The sequence below is a fragment of the Myxocyprinus asiaticus genome, chromosome 35 (assembly GCF_019703515.2).
Source record: "Myxocyprinus asiaticus isolate MX2 ecotype Aquarium Trade chromosome 35, UBuf_Myxa_2, whole genome shotgun sequence".
Taxonomy (NCBI): domain Eukaryota; kingdom Metazoa; phylum Chordata; class Actinopteri; order Cypriniformes; family Catostomidae; genus Myxocyprinus; species Myxocyprinus asiaticus.
Window position 1 is genome coordinate 31,476,945 of NC_059378.1, and position 23,346 is coordinate 31,500,290.

The 23,346-nt window shown below is 36.7% G+C and overlaps 1 protein-coding gene across 1 annotated transcript in view; it reads left to right on the plus strand.

The window, feature by feature from the left end:
- The window catches only part of tegt (testis enhanced gene transcript (BAX inhibitor 1)), a 39,338-nt gene extending 21,709 nt beyond the window's left edge, over positions 1-17,629 (plus strand). Inside the window, exons 7-10 of the mRNA XM_051672383.1 lie at positions 1,217-1,296; positions 9,662-9,762; positions 16,771-16,846; positions 16,939-17,629. Coding sequence (XP_051528343.1) covers positions 1,217-1,296; positions 9,662-9,762; positions 16,771-16,846; positions 16,939-16,962 — 281 coding nt within the window. The 3' untranslated portion in view covers positions 16,963-17,629. The remainder of the gene's footprint in view (positions 1-1,216; positions 1,297-9,661; positions 9,763-16,770; positions 16,847-16,938) is intronic.
- Positions 17,630-23,346: the final 5,717 nt, after the last annotated feature.

Genomic DNA, 23,346 nt, shown 5'->3' on the forward strand with positions numbered 1-23,346 from the left:
TGATTTCAAGCTTGATTGCATTTCCTAGTGCTTGACGCATATGTAGAACACTAGATGGTGCTTGGAAGTGTTATCGATCTTGAAATCCTGATTGCCAAGGAGACTACTGATGTCTTCTGCAGAAGAAAGAAAGCCATACACATCTGGTACAACATTAGAGTAAATAATGAGAGAATTTTCATTTTTGGGGTAGCTGTTCCTTTAAGATTTAAAAGTAAGGTAAATGAACTGTCTTAAAAGTAAAAAAAAATAAAAATAATAATGAACCCATCCAAACTTAACTTTTCATGAATTAACTTGATTCAAGCTCTGTTTAAAGTATCACGAGAGTATTGAATTGAACAGAATAGTGAAATGAGTGAATCATTACACCCTTGATCATATATGTTTCATAAAATCCTTTTTATTAAAATACATGAAATAATATATTTTTTTTAAATGTGATTAATGAAAAAAATAATCAAAGATGAATTATCAAAATAATTTTTAGATGCAGCCCTACTTTTATGTCACAAAATTGCACATTATAATGGTATAAGCTGTCACTGTTTTAAATACACTTGAGTTTACATTCATTTTTATAATGAGGGCTAAAATGCAGCTGTCTCTTTAAGAATAGTGGCAGTTCAAAGAGCATCTCAAGTGTTTCTGTTAAGAGCACAGTAATGAGAGAGGAGTTGCATGGTGTCATTACCGCATCTGTGATGTGTGTTATTAGAATGAATGTTTCTTTTTACTTTTTTATCAACAACTGACTGTAAAGAACAAAATGGACATTAGATAATGCATTATTCAACGGAACTGGAGTGAGTGGATCTCATCTTTGATGGACACACATTATACGGAAGTTCCATTTTAATTTCAAACACTTAAGCACATTTTCAACAAAAATTGGATTTTCCATTTTTTTATCGCAGTACTTACATTTCTGAAGACTAAATTCAAGCAATTTAAGCACTTCAAGGACTTGTGCGAACCCAGTAAATAGTGTAGAAAAAAGTGATAGAGATTTGGATGGTTGACAGGTTTTAATTTATGATGACATAGACAGAAAACAATGTATATATATATATCGGTTCTCTTTTATTTTGGTTTGCGATATTTCTAAATTCTATATATTGTCTCATTCCTAGAAATTGGTATGGTGAATCATGAAACTTCAAAGGTATTGGAACTGTGACAACCCTAATTTAAATTGTAACATTTTCTCTTCAAGGCACTCTGATGTCAGGACTGTCTGTTCTTCTGCTGGTGTCTTTCTTCAACATGTTCTTCTCCTCAGTTGTGCTTTTTAAGGTATGCCACAATACATGACTGTATAAAAGTAGTTTATGTTATGTGAATGGGTGCATGTAACAGTGTTGTGAGTGTGTGTAACAGTGTTATGTGAGTGTTTGTGTAAGAGTGGAGCGCGAGTGTTTATGTGAGTGTTTGTGTGAATGTGTGCTTTAGTATCCTCCAGTGTGTCCGTAAAAATCGTCGTTGACAAGTACATTTTTGTTGTAACACTTTACATTAGGATTCTATTTGTTAGCATTAGTAAATGCATTAGGTATCATGAACTAACAATGAACACTATTCTTTTACAGTATTTATTAGTTTAACATAACGAAAGATCAACAGCTTTTTATTTACAAAATGTACATGTTGGAATTAAGATAAACCAAGATTAAAAAATGCTGTAAAAGTATTGTTCATTGTTTGTTCATGTTAACTAATGTAAACTAATGTTAACTAGATTAAAATGTTTGTAGACAAACTTTGAAGTTGGCTTGACAAAGCCTTGTCTGAAAGTTTAAAAAAAAGTTTAAAAGCTTGGGGATAGGTAGGTAGATAGGTAGAGTGTTCTGGATGGTCATTAGGGTGTTGCTAGGTAAGCTAGTTGCTAGGGCATTCTGCGTTGTTGCAAGGTAAGGTAGATGCTTGGGTGGTTGCTAGATGGTTGCCAGGGTGTTCTAGGTGGTCATTAGGGTGTTCTGGGTGGTTACTAGTCAGTTACTACAGTGTTCTGGGTGGTTGTTTGGCATTTGCAAGTGTGGTCTTGGTTGTTGCTAGGGCATTGCTAGGTGGTTACTAGGGTGTTAAATATAAAACTTCACTGATCATCAGGCTCACATAGAAGAGTGTAAACACCCCATACATAAAAAAGGAATTTATATCATTGATGAGGCTGTAATAGGCATATTCCATCATTAATCTCTTCTTTATAAAACCTCTCAGGGTCTACTCCCCTCCCTTCTACTTTATTTATTCTTGTACACCATAGTGCTAACTTTGCTGCGCCATATAAGAAATGTAATAAAACCACTTTAGATTTATTTTTTGTTGAATATTTGTCCATAAATATACAATGCTTGGTTAAAACTTCCTATAAACTGTACACTCCAAACTTCTGTTAAACTTGAAAATCGACACTTAATAAAATGTAAAAACCGTTTCAGACACTTCACAAAAAAAATAAAAAATAAAAAAAAACCTCATCGTCTGAAATATTAAAGCATGCTTTGTGTCTGTTTGTAGCTAAAATCCCATGTAAAATTCTCCATTGAAGTTCTCCCACCTTCTTTTCAATGGGTCTACCCAATCTTAGTACATCCATAATAAAATAGGGTAAAATGGTAGAAAAAAGCAGTAGTGTGAGAAGATAGCCAAGAAAGAGACAAACACATTGTGCACTTATTTTAGTTTACCTTTCACAGCCCTGACCGGTTTTCCTCCTTGTCTAATTGCCGTTATGTTTTTTTTTTTTTTTTTTTTTTTTATAAATCAAAACCTTTTCTGTTGAGAGAGTACCTCTAGGCTACATTCTTGTAATGCTTTCATCATGGATAATGCAAATTTATCTAAATCCTGGGAAAACTTATCGAGTTCAACACTTTTACCCTTTGTTTCATCCAAGAAAGCATTAATCTGCTATACTTTATACAAATCACTTCCACAGTTTGCCACATCAACATCAGCACATGAATCGTCATCTCTAAAACTCTCTTCTGTTGCCTGGAGCCACTAGCATTTTACTTTCACTCTTACCGACATCACTACAACTTGGCTGCTCAGCGTCAATCACAATTTTCTCAAAAATAGTTGGCCTTTCCTCTGTGTTAACATCTGTTTGTCCATCAGCTAGTTTGGGTTGCTTCTGTGCACTTTCCATCACAGTTGCGGCCAATCCAGCTGCTCTGTTTCAGATACCGTGATTATAGGTGGGTCTTCTTCCTTAGTACTACGTGCTTTGTGTAGGGAGGTGAAACAATGGTTTCCAATATCCCCGCTTTCAGAGACACCCGAAAAGACACCACAAGTGTCGAAGAGTTCAAAAACATATAAGCTTGTTTAAAAAAGATGAGTACATTTTTAAGGACAGCATTTTTACAACCTAGCAGAATCACTTTTACTGAGCCGGCAACAAATCTAGTCAGTTCTTTACTGATAATCTCATTGCCAATGAACGAAGGCACATTAGAGATTGTGACTGGGGCGGACAGAGGTGTAATAGGCACATATGATTCTTTTACTCATATTCTGCTCTCAATCAAGTTTTTTACTTGATTTTAATTTTTTTAAAAGACTGCCTTATTCATTTGGGAAGCAGAGTTTATATTATCATAACCCATCTTTTCATCGACAGCAAGGAGAACATCCACAATAGACGCATTCGCCAACGGAACACACCTGAAACCATTTCAGAGGGAACGAGGCAAGAGGCGACACTCCCCACCACAGGAGTAGACGTCATGCTGCCTTACACACACACACACACACACACACACACACACACACACACACCGCAAAAAAACCCCCAACTAAACAACTAACCTCAAAGCTAAAAACCTTTGTGCCCAAAAAAGAAGTCAGCAAACACTCTCCCACACACCACTCCCAGCATACACATGAGAGAGAGAGAGAGAGAGAGAGAGAGAAAGAGAGAGAGCATCTTGAAGCATATGAAAGGCCTTGTGTGGGTCTGTTTACCTTTTAATTTTTGACATTTGAAGTTTGAATAGTCTTGGCTTATCTGAACATTCGGTCAATGTAAGTGAATAGGATTTTTCCAGTTTTTGATCATCCATGTGCGGAAACATTAAGTCCGATCAATTAGAAAAGATATAGCAACACGAGTCAGAACAGTCTGAAGGTCTGTCCGAGTTTGGTGGCTGTAGTTCAAAAGCTCTAGGAGGAGTTACGTTTGGACATTTTGGTCTCAGAAAAATAATAACTAGATTGAAAAGTTTGTAGACAAACTTCTATGTTTGCTTGATAAAGCCTTGTCTGAAAGTTTAAAATAGTTTTACATCTTTGAAGTTTGATAGTTTTACAAATATTACAGTAAAACAACCAGCTACTTAGATAAAAAGTTGTAGGCTTTGCTAGCATGTTGCTAACATGTTTTACCATGTAGCTAGGTCTTGCTAGGCATTGCTAACATGTTTTACCATGTAGCTAATCACTGCTAGTATGTGTTAGCATGTAGCTAGGTGTTTCTAGCATGTTGTTAAGCATTGCAAACATTTTAGTATGTTGCTAGGTGTTGTTAGCATGTTGTTAGGCATTGTTAGCATGTGTTAACATGTGGCTAGGCATTGATGGCATGTTGATAGCATGTTTTAACATGTAGCTAGGCATTGTTAGCATGTTGCTAGCATGTTTTATAGCTTGCATGTTGTTAGCATGTTTAGCATGTAGCTAGGTGTTGTTAGCATTTTGCTAAGCACTTCTAGCATGTTTTAACATGTTGCTAGCATTTTTCTAGGCATTGCTAGCATGTTTTAACATGGAGCTAGGCATTGCTAGCATGTTTAAGCATGTTGCTAGCATGTTTCTACCATGTTTTAGCATGTAGCTAGGTGTTGCTAGCATGAAAGCGAGATAAAGAGACAGAAAGAGAGAGAAGGGAGGAAACATTAGAAAGAGAGAATGAGACAGAAAGAGCAGCTTAAGGCCTTGTGTGGGTCTGTTTACATTTAAATTTTGACAGTGGAGTTTGAATAGTCTTGTCTCATCTGACAATTCTGTCAATGTAAGTGAATGGGATTTTTCCAGTTTTTGATCGTCCACTGTGCGGAAACTGTAAGTCCGATCAGTCTGAATGTCTGTGCAAAGTTTGGTGTGTGTAGCTTGAAAGCTCTAGGAGAAGTTAGAGTTCCTAGTTTTGTTTCAGAATAATAGTTATAAGCTTAAATAGTAGAACAGTATTTTGGCTTTTCAAGCAAATATTATTATAATAAGCTTAAATAGTAGAACAGTGTGTTGGCTTTTTCTTGCCAACATAATGTTTAAATAGTAGATCAGTATGTTTGCTTTGTCAAGCCATAATAATAATAATAATAAGTTTAAATAGTTGTCAAGTAAAGTCAAGGTTTATTTATATAGCACATTTAAAGCAACAGAAGTTGACCCAAAGTTCTGCACATTTCAGAAAAACAGAATACAATGAAAGAAACAAATAAATAAAAAAACGGTATTAAAACATTATTTAAATAGGGCTCCAACTAACGATTATTTTGATAATCAACTAATCTAAAGATTATTAGAATGATTATTCAACTATTTGGGTGATTATTGCAACAATTAATCATTAGCTCTTAACCTACCTACAATTCAGCTTATGCCTCGAGTTAAGAGGTTGTAAAAAAATATGTGCTTACTAAAAATAAAAAAAAGAGAACAAAAGCATCTTTTAAAAATATCTCTAAATAACCTTCACTGAATTTCAGGGAAATTCAAAAAGTTTAATACAGTAAAAAATTCACTTAAATTGTTATTGAGTGTTTTTGTGTTATTTTCCATTTAAAAAAAAATATCTAAAACTCCTTAAAACAAGATGCATTTACCTGAGAAGCAACATAAGATATTTAGACCTGTTTTCAGAGAATATATCTTGAATATAAGTGTATTTTGTATATAAGTGTATTTTCTCACTTGTTTTTACTTAAGAAAAGACAAAGACAAAATACACATACAGTATTTTCTAGATTATATTCAACATTCTCAAAGCAAATTGTAATATTTTCTGCAGTATATCTCCTTGAGTAAATGCACCCTGTTTTAAAGGAGTTTTAGTTATTTACACAGGAAAACAAGCCAAAAAACCTTTTGTTCACTTAAATTTCGATCCATCTTTAACTCACAAAAACAAACTCTCTCTTCTTTATAGAGGTATGTATCGTTATTTCTTTACGATAAGGTACAATCAGCAACACATATATTATGATTCACTATGTTGCGAGCCAGCCCGTGTGAGTCCATGAGTCCAAACAGAATCCTGAATAAATCAAAGTTTAACAGTTTATTTGCCAGTTAGGAATTAAAACTTTGCATCATATATAATCAAAAAAAGCCAATTTACAAAGATCAGAATGTAACCCAAAGATGCATAAATAGAATACTAGAGGAACATACCTGACAATAGAAATGACACTCAGCAATTGAGCGGGAGTTCTGGCTACAGATTCTCCTCAAACCTTGCGCTAGTTGTCCTTAAATACCCAGGCAGAATAAACATCAGAAACAAATGGTATACAATAGGAATTTGGAATTGAATGGAATTCAGCTACTCAGGTCGTCACGCCATTCTGAGTAATGGTGATAATGATGTCATGATTTCTCTAAATTGTCAAAACTGTGTTACCAGATATTGTACTATTTTAAGGATGAAACCATTTGTACCACTCACATTGAGATCTTTCATATGATACCAAACATTCCCAGTTACATTCTCTATATAAATCAGATATGATATTTTGTTACATACAGATCTTAGGTGAGTTTGAGTTGCAAGATTCTGAACGGAAGGGGAAAGAAGGACCTCAGCAGGAAACTAGATTCATCAGACCAGGCTATGTTTTTTCAGTCTTTAACTGTCCAGTTTTGGTGAGCCTGTGCCCACTGCAGCCTCTGCTTTCTGTTCTTGGCTGAAATGGAACCCGACGTAGTGTTTTTCTGTTGTAGCCCATCTGCCTCGAGATTAGACGTGTTGTGCATTCTGAGAGGCTATTCTGCTCACTACAATTGTACAGAGGGGTTATCTGAGTTACCGTAGCCTTTCTGTCAGCTCGAACAAGTCTGGCCATTCTCCGCTGACCTCTCTCATCAACAAGGCGTTTCTGTCCACAGAACTGCCACTCACTGGATGTTTTTTATTTTTGGAACCATTCTGAGTATACTTTAGAGACTGTTGTGAATGACAATCCCAGGAGATCAGCAGTTACAGAAACACACAAACCAACACGTCTGGCACCAAAAATCATGCCAAATATGAAATCACTGAGTTTACATTTTTCCCCCCATTCTGATGGTTGAATTGAATTATCTGAAGCTCCTGACTCACTGCTGCCACACGATTAGCTGATTAGATAATCGCATGATTAAGTAGGTGTACAGGTGTACTTACATTTACATTTATGCATTTGGCAGACGCTTTTATCCAAAGCGACTTACAGTGCCCTGATTACAGGGACAATCCTCCTGGAGCAACCTGGAGTTAAGTGCCTTGCTCAAGGACACAATGGTGGTGGCTGTGGGGATTGAACCAACAGCCTTCCGCTTATCAGTTCAGTGCTTTAGTCCACTACACCACCACCACTATTTAAAGTGGTCGCTGAGTGTATACTTACAGTACTGTGCAAAAGTCTTAAGCACATACGTAAGATGTTTCACAAAACCATTTGTCTTAAGATGGTTATTTATATCTTCAGCTTTAGTGTGTCAATAGGAAATATACATTTTAGACTCCCCAACATTCCTTTTGCAAATAGAATAGAATAGAAGAACAGTGAGCCCTACAACAGAAGGCATGGCCCCCACAGTGCCCCCCACTGAACATCGAGTCAGTCTGAGATTGCATGAAGAGACCGAAGCAATTGAGATAGCTTAAATATATAGAAGAACTGTGGCAATTCTCCAAGAAGCTTGGAACATCCTATCTGCCAACAACCAAGAAAAACTGTGTCTAGGTGTACCTAGGAGAATTGATCCTGTTTTAAAGGCAAAGGTGATCACACCAAATATTGATTTTGTATGACGTTAATTGATAAATGAAAACTATTTATGGCATTATTTTTGAAGACATCCTCCTATGCAACATTTTTCACAAGTGCCTAAAACCTTTGCACAGTACTGTGTGTATACACCGATCAGCCTCAACATTAAAACCACCTGCCTAATATTGTGTCCCCCTCATGCTGCCAAAACGGCACCAACCCGCATCTCAGAATAGATGGTCCCAGGAGATCAGCAGTTACAGAAATACTCAAACCAGCCCATCTGTCACCAACAATCATGTCACGGTCCAAATCACTGAGATAAATTTTTTTTCCCCCATTTTGATGGATGATGTGAACATTAATTGAAGCTCCTGACCTGTATCTGATGATTTTATGCACTGCACTGCTGCCACACGATTGGCTGATTAGATAATCGCATGGATGATTGTTGGTGCCAGACAGGTTGGTTTGAGTGTTTCTGTAACTGATGATCTCCTGTTTCACACACAACAGTCTCTAGAATTTACTCCAAATGGTGCCAAAAACAAAAAACATCCAGTGAGGGGCAGTTCTGCAGATGGAAATGTCTTGTTGATGAGGGAGGACAACAGAGAATGGCCAGACTGGTTCGAACTGACAAAGTCTATGGTAACTCCGATAACCCCTCTGTACAATTGTGGTGAGAAGAATAGCATCTCAGAATGCTATTCTGAGATGCGGGTTGGCACTGATTTGGTGGCACGAGGGGGACCTACACAATTAGGCAGGTGGTTTTAATGTTGTGGCTGATCGGTGTGTGTATGTATATGTGTGTGTGTGTGTGTGTGTGTGTGTATATATATATATATATATATATATATATATATATATATATATATATATATATATATATATATATTAGTTTATTTTTACTTTTTGATTGATAATCAACTGTGAAGAACAGAAAGGATATTAAGAGACATTTTTCCATTAAAATGGATTGCATGGACCTCATTTTTGGGCGCGCATTACACCAAGTCAAACCAAACTTTTACTCTCATAATGTGTATTGAATTTCGTGTACAAATATTTATTGTACAAGTTCTCAAATTCAAATCTACAAGCTCTCGAGTTCTGTAACACTTTGACCTTCATTGAAATCCAACACAAGTGGTACGTCTCTTAAGTCTGTAGACCCATACAAGATAAAACTGAGAAAGTTGTGAAAACAGTCCGTGGAAAACTTTAACCAAAATCACAGTTGAACTTGACCAGTTGACAATGCAATGTAAAGGTAACTATGGCATTTCAGGGCTAAACTAAAGACATCCTTGACAACTCAGGATCCACTGCAGCCAAATAAGGTCAATTGCCTTTAGAGTGTGCGCTCATGCGACACAACATGCAGTGAAGGATCTTGGTGCTTAACTTGTTTGGCACTACACAACTCAATCACTAGCAAGTAAAATCTGAACATTTACCTGACACTGGCTAATAGCATACATTTTTTTTAGTCGCATAGTGCAAAAATTGGTCACGTGCAAGTGATTTACTGCCATTGTAGAGGTCTGTGTTGTGAGTGTGTAACAGTGTTGCATGAGTGTTTGTAACAGTGTTGTTTGTTTGTGTAACCGTGTTACAGGAGTGTTTTTTGTGTATGTGTGTGTGTTTGTTTCTAACAGTGTTATGGTTTGTTACAGGCTCATATTTATCTGGGTCTGGTTGTCATGTGTGGATTTGTGCTGTTTGACACTCAGCTCATCATTGAGAAGGCAGAGATGGGAGACAAAGATTATATCTGGTAAGACATTTTAGTTTGTTTTATGGCCGAAAACCAATGCTTTTTAAAGGCATTTGGCTGACGCTCTTAAATTAAACAATGACATTATAAATCTATACTGTTTTGTGTACCATCTTACACCCTGATCTGTCCGTTATTGCTTCAAGTGAAAATAATTATTTAATAACTGCTTGCTTGATAACCACAAAATACTGTAGGTGTAAATTAAAAACTTAGAATCTTGACTTTACAATTCATATAGCTGATCTGACCAATTCTTAAGCACTGCTTTTTAATTTGCTGACAACTTAGAACGTTTTCATAATTTGAAAATGTGATCCCAACAATCATATTCAGAATTATTAAAAATATCAAAAAGATCAGAAAGCCATGTTTTATAGTTGGAAAAGTCTCAATTAGTACAATACAACGAGCAAATTTGTTTCACTCAGAGACCAAACTAAAGTGAGTATTAGTGTGTGAAATCCATACAATACAACGAGCAGATTGTGGCTATTTGTTGTGTTTTGGCTTGAAAAATTTAAATATGGGAAATGGCAGCAGGTGATCCTGATTCAAACAAGCTTGAACACAACATAGTATGATTTGTAGATCTTGAAATATTCTTCAAAGTGTGCCCCTTTACATCACTATCTTCTACCCGGACCAGTTAACAGCACTGCTCAATGGAGAGAGCAGTCCGAGCGCAGAGCAGGTACATTTACTTGCGGAGTGGTCTCACAAGCGTAGTACAGATCATTATAAACAGCTGCGAACAGTGTTAATTTTTAGTTTTTTGTTTTAGTCATGTTTTAGTATTTTGATGAAAATGCCCTTTAAATATAGTCAATATTTTATGTCATATTCATCAATTTAAGTCAGTTTTACTCTTAAATGGCACATTATTTTAGTCAATGAAAATAACATTGTAGTTTAATCAAATATTCAAACATTTAAAATAAAATGTATAAAGATTTATTGGATTTTCACGCAAGTGGCCTTGGGTGGGAGTGCTTGTGCTATCTGTGGGTGTATACATGCAAAGTGGGTGTATTGGATGTTAATGAAGTGTTGCAAAGCTCAATTTGCTATTTTCCTGAGAAATAGGTCTTTGCGCTAAGACGTCTGGGAACCAAGTCTATTCTTAACACAAAGTCTAAACTTAGTTCCTGCATTTGATTTGCAGTTTGGGGATTCCACCAGCTGGTGATATTAAAGAGCTATCAATCACTTTTAAAACTAGCAATGATTTGTGTGTCAGTAGATTATATGATTAATTATAATAATATTAAGTTTATTTTGTATTCACCTTTTCAAAGCTCAAGGATGCTGTACAGAAATTAAACATAAAAGGTTAAACAGAGAAACATACAAAAAAATATACAAAACAATAAACAATGGGAAAGCAGCAAAGCATGTTTCAAGTGTCCCGTAACTTCGTCAAGACCACAGGTGAGACAGGCCAATAGAGAACACATACAACACATACTTTGCAGTCCAGAGCATTGCAGCTGACAATACAGTCACAGAGCAGGAGATTCCTTGAGGCAGGTGGAAACACATCTTCTGTAGTATTTCACTGCTAAACACCATAGCACTGGAATGATGGCAGACAAAACGGGAGAGAGTTCACAGCAAGGACATAGTTATTGCGCAAAAGAATGTAAGACACAAATGGTCCATATTTCTATTGTTTCAGTGCGTAGCATACAGTTAATTTACATGACCAAATTCGAATGAACTGGCTGTCTTCATTTATATCAATATTTCTTGACAGGGAGTGGAATATATAATAGGATGCCGACGGTGCAGTAACCGGAGAAAGAACCTCAAATTAAATTGCACTTGACCCAGCCCATTAGCACTTTGTGTGCGTGATTTTACCACCCCACTTGTGCCAAACAAAATACAACTTGTAAAATCCTGAGCTCCTGAAATAATAGCATAAAATGAATATACTAAAGTATAAGTTACTGTATTTTGAAGTCTTCATGCTTTACAGACTGTTGATTGATTTACCGTGTTTTAGCCAGTTTAGGAATTTGTGTTGCGCGTTTTTACGGAAATGGTGTATTCACATCAAAATTCTGACGCATGTGGACGTACATAACTTCATTCAATTATGCATTCTGATGCACATAACTTAGTTCAAGTTCACCTTTGCATTCGCTTCATTGTCTGTGCAGATGTTAGTTGTAATATATGTTGTGGATATAGTGATTAATCTAGTGTATAAATAGGATGCGTGATGTGAGGTAATTCATTCATTTGGTTCATTTTGTCAGTGTTCAGCTCTTTCTGTTCACGCAGCTCAAGTGGGGAAGTACCAAAAATTCTGGATTGTTGAATTAGATGAATCAATTCTTTCTAGATGTTTCTTCTTCTAAAAACAGATGTCCAGACCCCCAATTGGTTCCATCTAGACCACAACACATCATGATAACGGTTGCCCCATCTCACTGTTTCTACACTTTAAGTGAGCAGCGCAACAAAACAACGGAGCTGTATACACCGCAAGCCCTTCAGGTCGTAGATAGCACTGATCTTTCAGCGCTATATCCTCCAATTTCTTTCTCTAGCACCGAACACGCTTCATTTATGCCCTTTCGCGCTTCGCACAAGTTGCCTCTCTCCCCAGGCTTGCGACATGAGGCGCCAAAGTAGAGTTGCAGACGCAGTTATTTTAAAGTAATAGTTACTCACCCTTATGCCATCATGGATGTGTATGACTTTCTTTCTTCAGCAGAACACAAATGAATATTTTTAGAAGAATTTCTCAGCTCTTTTGGTTCATACAATGCAAGTGAATGGGTGCCAAAATTTTGAAGCTCCAAAAATCACATTGGTCAGCATAAAAGTAATCCATATGACTCCAGTGGTTAAATCAGTGTCTTCAGAAGTGATTTGATAGGTGTGGGTGAGAAACAGATCAATATTTTAGTCAATTTTTACTATAAATTCTCCTCCCTGCTCAGTCAATCTCCACTTTAACTTTCACATTCTTATTCTTGTGTTTTTGGTGATTCACATTCTTTATGCATATGCCCTCTACTGGGCAGAGAGAAGAATTTCTAGCAAAAATTGACTTGTTTTTCACCCACACCTATCATATCACTTCTGAAGATATGGATTTTATCACTGGAGTCTTATGGATTACTTTTATGCTGCCTTCATGTGCTTTTTGGAGCGTCACAATTTTGGCACCCATTCACTTTCATTGTATGGCCCTACAGAGCTGAAATATTATTCTAAAAATCTTAATTTGTGTTCTTCAGAAGAAAGTCATACACATCTGGGATGGCATGAGGGTGAGTAAATGATGAGAGAATTTTTAGTTTTGGGTGAACTATTCCTTTAATGACAGTAGACCATAGCGGAGATATACAGTGAGCAGCAATATAGATGGATACTGGCATCTTTCACTGAGACACACTGCAGAAAATAAGAATTAAGCAAAGTGAAGCAATCTTCAGTTTGTGACGGGACAATGTATTGTGGTTCCAGAGCACCTTTAGTCTATAACGATTTTTTTCCTTTCTAAAATTAGCCTTTTGGGCCTTTTGATAATAAACAGTGTTTTTTTATTTATTTATTATATATATATATATATATATATATATATATATATATATATATATATAATTATTATTTTTATTTTTTTTATTATTATTATTAATCAGAGATGCCATCATCTCTGGCATGGATGGCAGCCAAAACTTTGAAATTACGAGTTCTCTGTTTATGATAAGAACATCTGTCAAGGGGTGGGATATATTAGGCAGCAAATGGACAAGCGTAAGGATCTGAGCGACTTTGACAAGGGCCAAATTGTGATGGCTAGACGACTTGGTCAGAGCATCTCCAAAACAACAGGTCTTGTGGGGTGTTCCCGGTAAGCAGTGGTTAGTACCTACCAAAAGTGGTCCAAAGAAGGACAACTGGTGAACCGGCAACAGGGTCATGGGCGCCCAAGGCTCATAGATGCACATGGGGAGTGAAGGCTAGTCCATCTGGTCCAATCCCACAGAAGAGCTACTGTAGCACAAATTGCTGAAAAATGTAATGCTGGCCATGATCACAGCTTGCTGCGTATGGGGCTGCATAGCCGCAGACCGGTCAGAGTGACCATGCTGACCCCTATCCACTGCCGAAAGCACTTACAATGGGCACTTGAGCGTCAGAACTGGACCATGGAGCAATGGAAGAAGGTGGCCTGGTCTGATGAATCACGTTTTCTTTTAGATCATGTGGACGGCAGTGTGCGTGTGCGTCGTTTACCTGGGGAAGAGATGGCAGCGGGATGCACCATGGGAAGATGGCAGGCTGGCGGAGGCAGTATAATGCTCTGGGCAATGTTCTGCTGGGAAACCTTGGGTCCTGGCATTCATGTGCCATTCATACACGTATCACCTACCTAAAGATTGTTGCAGATCACGTACACCCCTTCATGGCAACAGTATTCCCTGATGGCAGTGGCCTCTTTCAGCAGGATAATGCGCCCTGCCTTGCTGCAAAAATTGTTCAGGAATGTTTTGAGGAACATGACAGTGAGTTCAAGGTGTTGACTTGGCCTCCGAATTTCCCAGATCTCAATCCGATTGAGCATCAATGGGATGTGCTGGACCAACAAGTCCGATCCATGGAGGCCCCACCTTACAGGACTTAAAGGATCTACTGCTAACGTCTTGGTGCCAGATACCACAGGACACCTTCAGAGATCTTGTGGAGTCCACAAGATGGGTCAGAACTGTTTTGGCGGCACAAGGGGGACCTACACGATATTAGGCAGGTGGTTTTAATGTTGTGGCTGATTGGTGTTTACATTATATATATATATATATATATATATATATATATATATATATATATATAATGTATAAACTGTAGAAGATCGCCTATATCCCAGTACTTGGGTTGTCTCTGGGCCTTTACTGTCCTTCTCCTAGCTCAGTTATTAAGATACTTTTTTGACTGTTTTGGATTGATTTATTTTGTTCTTATTTTGCAAAGTACTTTCGAGATTTATAATAACTATTGCAAAAAAATGTCTTTTCTTACATATTGCCATATTGTCAGTATGGCTACGAACTGATGCCGTATATTATTGTCCGGGCCATTGGTGGGAAGGAAATGTCCAGACCGGACCTCTTGAAACTTTAATTGAATACCCCTGCTCTAGATGTTTCTTGTGTTTGTGCACTGTTAATATCTTGAAGTATAAATTTTTGTCTTGTTATATTTTCATCACAATCCCGTGAACAGTATCGCCATGATGTGTCTATTTTGTCTCGTCTTTGTTGACAAAAAAAAACATTACTTCTGGATTTCATTACAAAAATGGCAGTTTTTTTTATTTTTTATTATTATTATTATTATTATTATTATTATGTTTTTATATAGAAACCATAGTTAATAACCATGGTAGTGTGGAGTCTTATTACCAATACTGTCTTTACCTTGGTCTTATTACAAATGCCACTGTTAAAACTGTAGATACTACAGAAGAACTATGGTAAATTTGCAAAAATATTAAAGACCAAGCTATCAGTTTTCCTCCTGTGTAAAATCTGTTGTAATGCTCTCTGATTGTAGGAAAAAGTAGCCTAGAGATGCACTGATACCACTTTTTCTATACCGACTTAATCCGAATTGAGGAGCGCATCTTTTGGCTTTCATAATATTATTTTGCACGCTTCATTAGAGAAGATAAAACAAATTGCTTGCATTACAAGTGAATATCGTCTTGTGACAGTTTGCAGATTATATTTTTCTGCTCTGTGTTGGCTTTTGTGAACCTACACCACAGATGTCACCGCTGTTTTAATAACAAGCTGTGAGGATGTTTTTTTCAGGGTTTTTCCTGGGTCAAAAACAATTGAGTAGCGTGAGTGATTCCGCTCTGTGCTCTCCTGTAAATATCGGGAAGCCTGCTCGTGTCAGAAGAGAAGCATATTAAGTACTTATAAATCGCAGAACACGAGATAAATGTCATTGAATTTTCTTGGGCAGCCGTCTAAAAACTTTTTAATTTAAAGTTCCTTAAATTCTCTCAGTCTCACGTGAAACCTTGCCCACTGATAGATAAGCCATATGGCAATGTACATGATGTAGCAAAATCTGTCGATTGACACTTTATATCATCGCCACGATATATATCGTCATATCGCCCAACACTACTTTTCATTCAAAATCTGGGGAAAGGCTTCTCCGGTACCATTCCTTAATGCATGTTATAAGCAAACAAAACTATAAAGCATCTGCATCTGAGATTGAGTTTGTGTGGAGCACTCACATATTGTGCGATGCTCGGAGACCTGAAAACAGCAGCGTGTCATGAGCCCTGCGCATGCTGTTCTGTGTGATTTCTGGATCGGTATTGGCTCCGATACTGACGTTTTTAACCAGTTTGGGTATTGGTCCGAAGAGTCTGATCCAAGTCCGATATTATGTGTTGGTCATTGTCGTTACTGTCAAGCTCCAAAAGATTACATAAAAGAACATTGAAAGCGCCATTAAAGTAGCATATTAACCTACTGTGAACTAGGCTACATAAACACACTTAAAGGACTTTCTTGAGTGTTCCACCAAAATAAAAGACAGGTTTTAAAGTTAAGAAGGCACGACTTATTATTGTTATTATTAATTATTACAATTTTTATTCTTATTATTATTCTAATGTTTTCTACTGAAGACTTTCACTGAAATTACTTTTAATTTTGCTGCTGCATTATCCAGTAGACTAGTTAACAAAGTTTTTCTCAATAGGTTACACATTTATATTAAAATAATTTGCAGTTAGATGCTTGCGCATATTTTCATATAAAAGAGTACTCCCAATCAGTTCCACACAGTGAGGTATCAGTATTCTAAACTGATCAAGAAACAAACAACACTGGGATTGGATCAGGATCGGTATCGGAATCAAATCATGAGAATAAGTGGTATTTAGTACTGTGTGAAAGGTTAATTCACTGGGAACTGCACCTAATGCTGTTTTTTTTATTTTTTTATTTTTTTTATTTTATGAAGGCATAGTGTCAATCTCTTCATGGACTTTGTGACCATCTTCAGAAAGCTTGTCATCATCCTCGCTATGAATGAGAAGGTATTTGAAACATCATAATTCACTGTCATACGTGGAACAGCATGACAACATTTTCTTTTATTCAATATTTAATTCCATTTTATTTCTTGTAGGACAAGAAGAAGGAGAAGAAGTAGTTTTCAACGCCGTGGAAGGCATCTGTGAGCTGAATTTGGGATGTCACGTCAGCAGCTTCATTATGAATCTGATTACTTTATTAATTATATGTAATGGGATTTGGTTTGGTGTCTTAATTTTATTAGATTTTTTTTTTTTTCTAAGCTTTAAATATGTTGTTAGATAGGCTAGTGACCTGATGTTATTTGATTCTACATTTTGAAAGCTCATCTACTAGCTTTAGTTGAACTTCAGTTTCTTTGCTTTCTGTATCTCACAGGAGAGGCAGTATGTAGAAAATAAATATTTCGAAGTCTATTCATAAAACCTTTTCACTTTAATACTTTTGGATCTGATTAAATCTTGTACATACAATAGGATTTGGTGTTATTAGGTTGTTAATCTTCCAGATAACTTTCTTACCCCGATATCAAACAATATATCATAATAAAAGAAAAATTCCTAATGACATAGTTTTACTCAATGAAACTGCTTTAGTTGTGGTCATTGCATTAACAATATTTCATTGATCTTTTTGTTGCCAATGTCACATTATATTGTAGCTGCTGTTGATGGCAATTTTATATAGGTTTACTCGGACTACCATTATTCATTGACATCACAGATGAATTTATTTTATTCATGAATTTTGTGCATCTTGATAATTCAATAAATGGTGCCACAGATTGTGTTTGGATTCATGTGGTCCTGCTGCTGTTAGTTTATTTTATAGTGAGCAAGTGACATTTTCAAAGTGTAAATCAGTTATGGTCATTAAGTTATTTTATGATTTTAAAGTTTTCTTTTTTTTTTTTTTTTTTTTTTTTTTTTGATTAAAAGAACAACTCTGGGTTGTTAAAAAAAAAAAAAAAAAAAAAACAATTATAGACTGTGGCGGTGTGAAAATGTGCTCTTTCTTTAAGGATCCGCCACCAAGTTGCAATGAAAAGAGACTCTGCGTCCGAAATCACGTACTGTCAAGAATATGTACTCCATTTATCTTTTTTGACAAGTAAAAAAAGAACGTTCTTTAGGTATGCAGGTGAGACAAATTCTAGACAGATTTCATGGTCATTGTCCAGTGACCCGAATGACTTAATAACAACAGCCGTGAAAATAATCTGCTCTGGTTTTGTTAAACAAGTTTAACTTAAGCACAAGGAACAACTTTCTTGGTATATACACAGATCAGCCACAACATTAAAACCACCTGCCTATTATTGTGTAGATCCCCCTCGTGCCACCAAAACAGCAACAACCCGCGTTTCAGAATAGCATTCAATGTTATTCTCAACACAATTGTACAGAGTGGTTGTCTGAGTTACCGTAGACTTTGTCAGTTTGAACTTATTCTGGCCATTCTCTGTTGACCTCTCTCATCAACAAGGCGTTTCCATCCACAGAACTGTCTCTCACTCTGCATTTGGAATATAATGACTCTTCAGGTCCTATGGCATTATGGGATAATTTTTTTTATGGGTTTATTTTTGTGTGTGTGTATTTCTGTTGTTCCTAACTTTAAAATTGATCCCAGCTGCCTTACCTCTCAACTACAACATTAGTTGTGGCCTTAAATTCACTGAGAAGCATAGAAAGCATAACACTAGTAGACTATATAAAATAACGTCTTTTCAATAAATATATCCTTAATATTTAAATACATAATTAAAACATTGCATAAATGCAACTGGCTAAAATTTGGGGTGGGGTGGAATAATAGGGTTCAAAACAGTGTTACTATGAATGCAAACATTAATACAGTGAAAAAGACACTCTATTAGCATAACATAAATATATAGAAATAAATAATTTCCAACATTCTTTTGAATGTCCATGTACTAAAATAAAATATTTGATGCCATGAGTGTACCTTCATTTACTATTATTATTATTTTGAATGGCCATGGAAAATGAAGCAATGTGATAACAATTTTACATGGTCGCAAAAAGTAGTCCGTTATTTTACCTGATGAACTTTCACCTTTTGCTGACGACACTTTATGCTTCTCAGAGCTAATGTGTGCTTCTAAATCACTTGCACCTTTATTAGCAACTGACACATACAGGTGCATCTCAATAAATTAGAATGTCGTGGAAAAGTTCATTTATTTCAGTAATTCAACTCAAATTGTCAAACTCGTGTATTAAATAAATTTAGTGCACACAGACTGAAGTAGTTTAAGTCTTTGGTTCTTTTAATTGTGACGATTTTGGCTCACATTTAACAAAAACCCACCAATTCACTATCTCAAAAAATTAGAATATGGTGACATGCCAATCAGCTAATCAACTCAAAACACCTGCAAAGGTTTCCTGAGCCTTCAAAATGGTCTCTCAGTTTGGTTCACTAGGCTACACAATCATGGGGAAGACTGCTGATCTGACAGTTGTCCAGAAGACAATCATTGACACCCTTCACAAGGAGGGTAAGCCACAAACATTCATTGCCAAAGAAGCTGGCTGTTCACAGAGTGCTGTATCCAAGCATGTTAACAGAAAGTTGAGTGGAAGGAAAAAGTGTGGAAGAAAAAGATGCACAACCGAGAGAACCGCAGCCTTATGAGAATTGTCAAGCAAAATCGATTCAAGAATTTGGGTGAACTTCACAAGGAATGGACTGAGGCTGGGGTCAAGGCATCAAGAGCCACCACACACAGACGTGTCAAGGAATTTGGCTACAGTTGTCGTATTCCTCTTGTTAAGCCACTCCTGAACCACAGACAACGTCAGAGGCGTCTTACCCGGGCTGAGGAGAAGAAGAACTGGACTGTTGCCCAGTGGTCCAAAGTCCTCTTTTCAGATGAGAGCAAGTTTTGTATTTCATTTGGAAACCAAGGTCCTAGAGTCTGGAGGAAGGGTGGAGAAGCTCATAGCCCAAGTTGCTTGAAGTCCAGTGTTAAGTTTCCACAGTCTGTGATGATTTGGGGTGCAATGTCATCTGCTGGTGTTGGTCCATTGTGTTTTTTGAAAACCAAAGTCACTGCACCCATTTACCAAGAAATTTTGGAGCACTTCATGCTTCCTTCTGCTGAAAGATGCTGATTTCATTTTCCAGCAGGATTTGGCACCTGCCCACACTGCCAAAAGCACCAAAAGTTGGTTAAATGACCATGGTGTTGGTGTGCTTGACAGGCCAGCAAACTCACCAGACCTGAATTCCATAGAGAATCTATGGGGTATTGTCAAGAGGAAAATGAGAAACAAGAGACCAAAAAATGCAGATGAGCTGAAGGCCACTGTCAAAGAAACCTGGGCTTCCATACCACCTCAGCAGTGCCACAAATTGATCACCTCCATCCCACGCCGAATTGAGGCAGTAATTAAAGCAAAAGGAGCCCCTACCAAGTATTGAGTACATATACAGTAAATGAACATACTTTCCAGAAGGCCAACAAATCACTAAAAATGTTTTTTTTATTGGTCTTATGATGTATTCTAATTTTTTGAGGTAGTGAATTGGTGGGTTTTTGTTAAATGTGAGCCAAAATCATCACAATTAAAAGAACCAAAGACTTAAACTACTTCAGTCTGTGTGCATTGAATTTATTTAATACACAAGTTTCACAATTTGAGTTGAATTACTGAAATAAATGAACTTTTCCACGACATTCTAATTTATTGAGATGCACCTGTAAGTGCCAGCTTTACATGTCATACATTCTGCTTCCCACGGAACTCGACCTGGACGGAAGCATGGGGATTTTTTTGCGCAAATCATCTGTAAATTTGCACTTTCGTTTGGGCATTGTTTCCACTCAGCTGTCATTTGCTGCTACTGTCAAGCAACTGTTTGATGCTGAACACAACAGCGCTTAGCGCGTTCGCGGAGAGATTGACAGGCAGGAATTTGGCCAATAGTTGCTGTAAGCCTCTTATAATCGACCAATTGGTGTGCGAGAAGGCGGGACTTACAAAGAGCGGTTAAAGCAATGCAAATTTGCGCGCGCACACAATGAAGTATTAGACCAGATGCACATCATAATGCAACTAAAGCCGAATCCCAGACATTTTCGCAAATTTAGAAATTCCGGCCGGATATGTCCGGGAAAAAGAGGAAGTATGGTCACCCTAATTAATTTACCCATTCACAACGTCCTCTTTACATCCCCCTATGTTCCAAGGTAACGCAGAAGGGTCCAGTTATGTAATATTTACGTCGTTTTTTTGGTAATTTCATGACTTACTTGCAACATTACAATGCCTTAGGCCTGTAATTTCATAACCATAAAAATTACCAATTTACAATGTCATATTTACGTTATCCTATTGTGTTCTGATGACCAGAATTTGGGTAACACTACATTAACATTCCTTTTGTAAAGCGTTTATAAAGGGGTTCATTAATGATTAATAACTCATCAACAAATACTTTATAAATCATTTATGTGCAGTTATAACCACATGTATAAAAAGGGCGACTTTCATGCAATACCTGCTAAATAGTGAGCCAATTTTAACTTGTGCATTATAAATGCTTATAAAAGTATCTGTTCATACTTATTTTAATCAAAATCATGAAATGTCATGATTTATCATTTATGTAATGATCCAACAAAAATAGACTAATATATCGATTAAAAGGTGTTGTGTCTATATCATTATTGTAATGTCTATGACTATGACACTTTCTTGGTAATTTTAATGTAAAAAGAATGGTGCTACTCTGAGTGTTGTCTTACACCATCCTCTGCAGTGAAGCTCCTGACCAGTATCTGCTTGATTTTATACATTACACATCTACCACACGATTGGCTGATTAGATAATTGTATAAGTAGGTGTAAATGTGTACCTAATAAAATGGTTGGTGAGTGTGTGTGTGTGTGTGTGTGTGTGTGTGTGTATGTGTATATATATATATATATATATATATATATATATATATACACACACACAGGGTTGGGGAGTAACAAAATACATGTAACGGGATTACGAATTTAAAATACAAAATATAAGTAACTGTATTCCACTACAGTTACAATTTAAATCATTGGTATTTAGAATAAAGTTACATTCAAAAAGTATTTTGATTACTGAAGAGGTTAATTTGCATTTTATTGTCATTTGTTCCATTTCATATTTAGTCCTTTCAGATGGAAAAATGTATATGTCATGTTTATTTTGTTGGTTCATGTTTTTTTATTTTGAAATTCTAGTTCCTGTTTCATGTCATGTGGTTCCCTTGTCATGTGATTTCATGTTTCCCTCCATGGTCATGTGTCTTGTTTTCATTGGTTGATTATCTTGTTATCTTGTTTAGAGTTCTTTGTGTTTATTGGTTATCTTTGTCATGTATTTAACCCTCATGTTTTCCACGGTCCATGGTCAGGTATTGTTTGTGAATATAATGTTGTCAGTTTATGTCAAGCCATGTTTATGTCAAGTCAAGTTTACGTTTGGATTTACTGTTTTGGATTTCACGTTTGGATTAAATTGCACTTGGGTTCTTCATTTCATCGTCATCGTCTTTATCATTGTCATTGCCAGCAGCCACCCGTTACAGAATACCTGAGAAGGGACAATGGAAAACATGAGGGTTAAATACATGACATGGGAGAATACATGACAAAGATAACCAATAAACACAAATAACTCTAAACAAGATAAGCCAATGAACCAATGAAAACAAGACACATGAACATGGAGGGAAACATGAAATCACATGACAAGGGAACCGCATGACATGAAACAGGAACTAGAATTTCAAAATAAAAGACATGAAAAACATGAACCAACAAAATACACATGACAAATTTGGTCCCTTCAGCTAGAAGCTGCTGTTGAAGGGTGTCGTCAATAGTGAGGTTGTGGCCTCTGAATGCGTCCATCATCTCAATCTCTGAATCATGTCTCTCTGGACTGAGATGGTGGAGGACAGTGTCGGCTATATGTACAGTGGCCCTTTGTGGGACCTTCAAGAACACATTTGGTTTGGGATTGTTAATTTAGTGTTTGTGTCATGACAGTTGTATGACATTAGGATCTCGGTGGCAGGGGTACTGACAAGCCATCGACTACCAGCTCTTTCTACCCTAGATTCTGTTCCTTCGTCTTTAACAGACATATTAGCCTGGCATTTTTGCTCTGGGGTGTCAGCCCTCAGACCGCACAGGTTAAATCTCTGATAAAGGGGTTACTGGGGCAAACCCAATGTATGTCCTTGGTGTTCATACACATGTTCAGATTGGGAATAAGGTAGAGAGAGGGGTTATCATCATGGTAGGCGAGCACAGGCAGTGTTTGATATGTACATTATTCTTCCAAAACCCAACGTTTAATATGGATTTTAGTCAGTAAATGTTCTGTTTCTCTATAATGGGTAAGTTAAGGACAAATCCTATCTCTAGGTTCTGAGGATTTACATGGATGGGGATTGCACTGCCAAGGCTATATGCCAGATGTATCT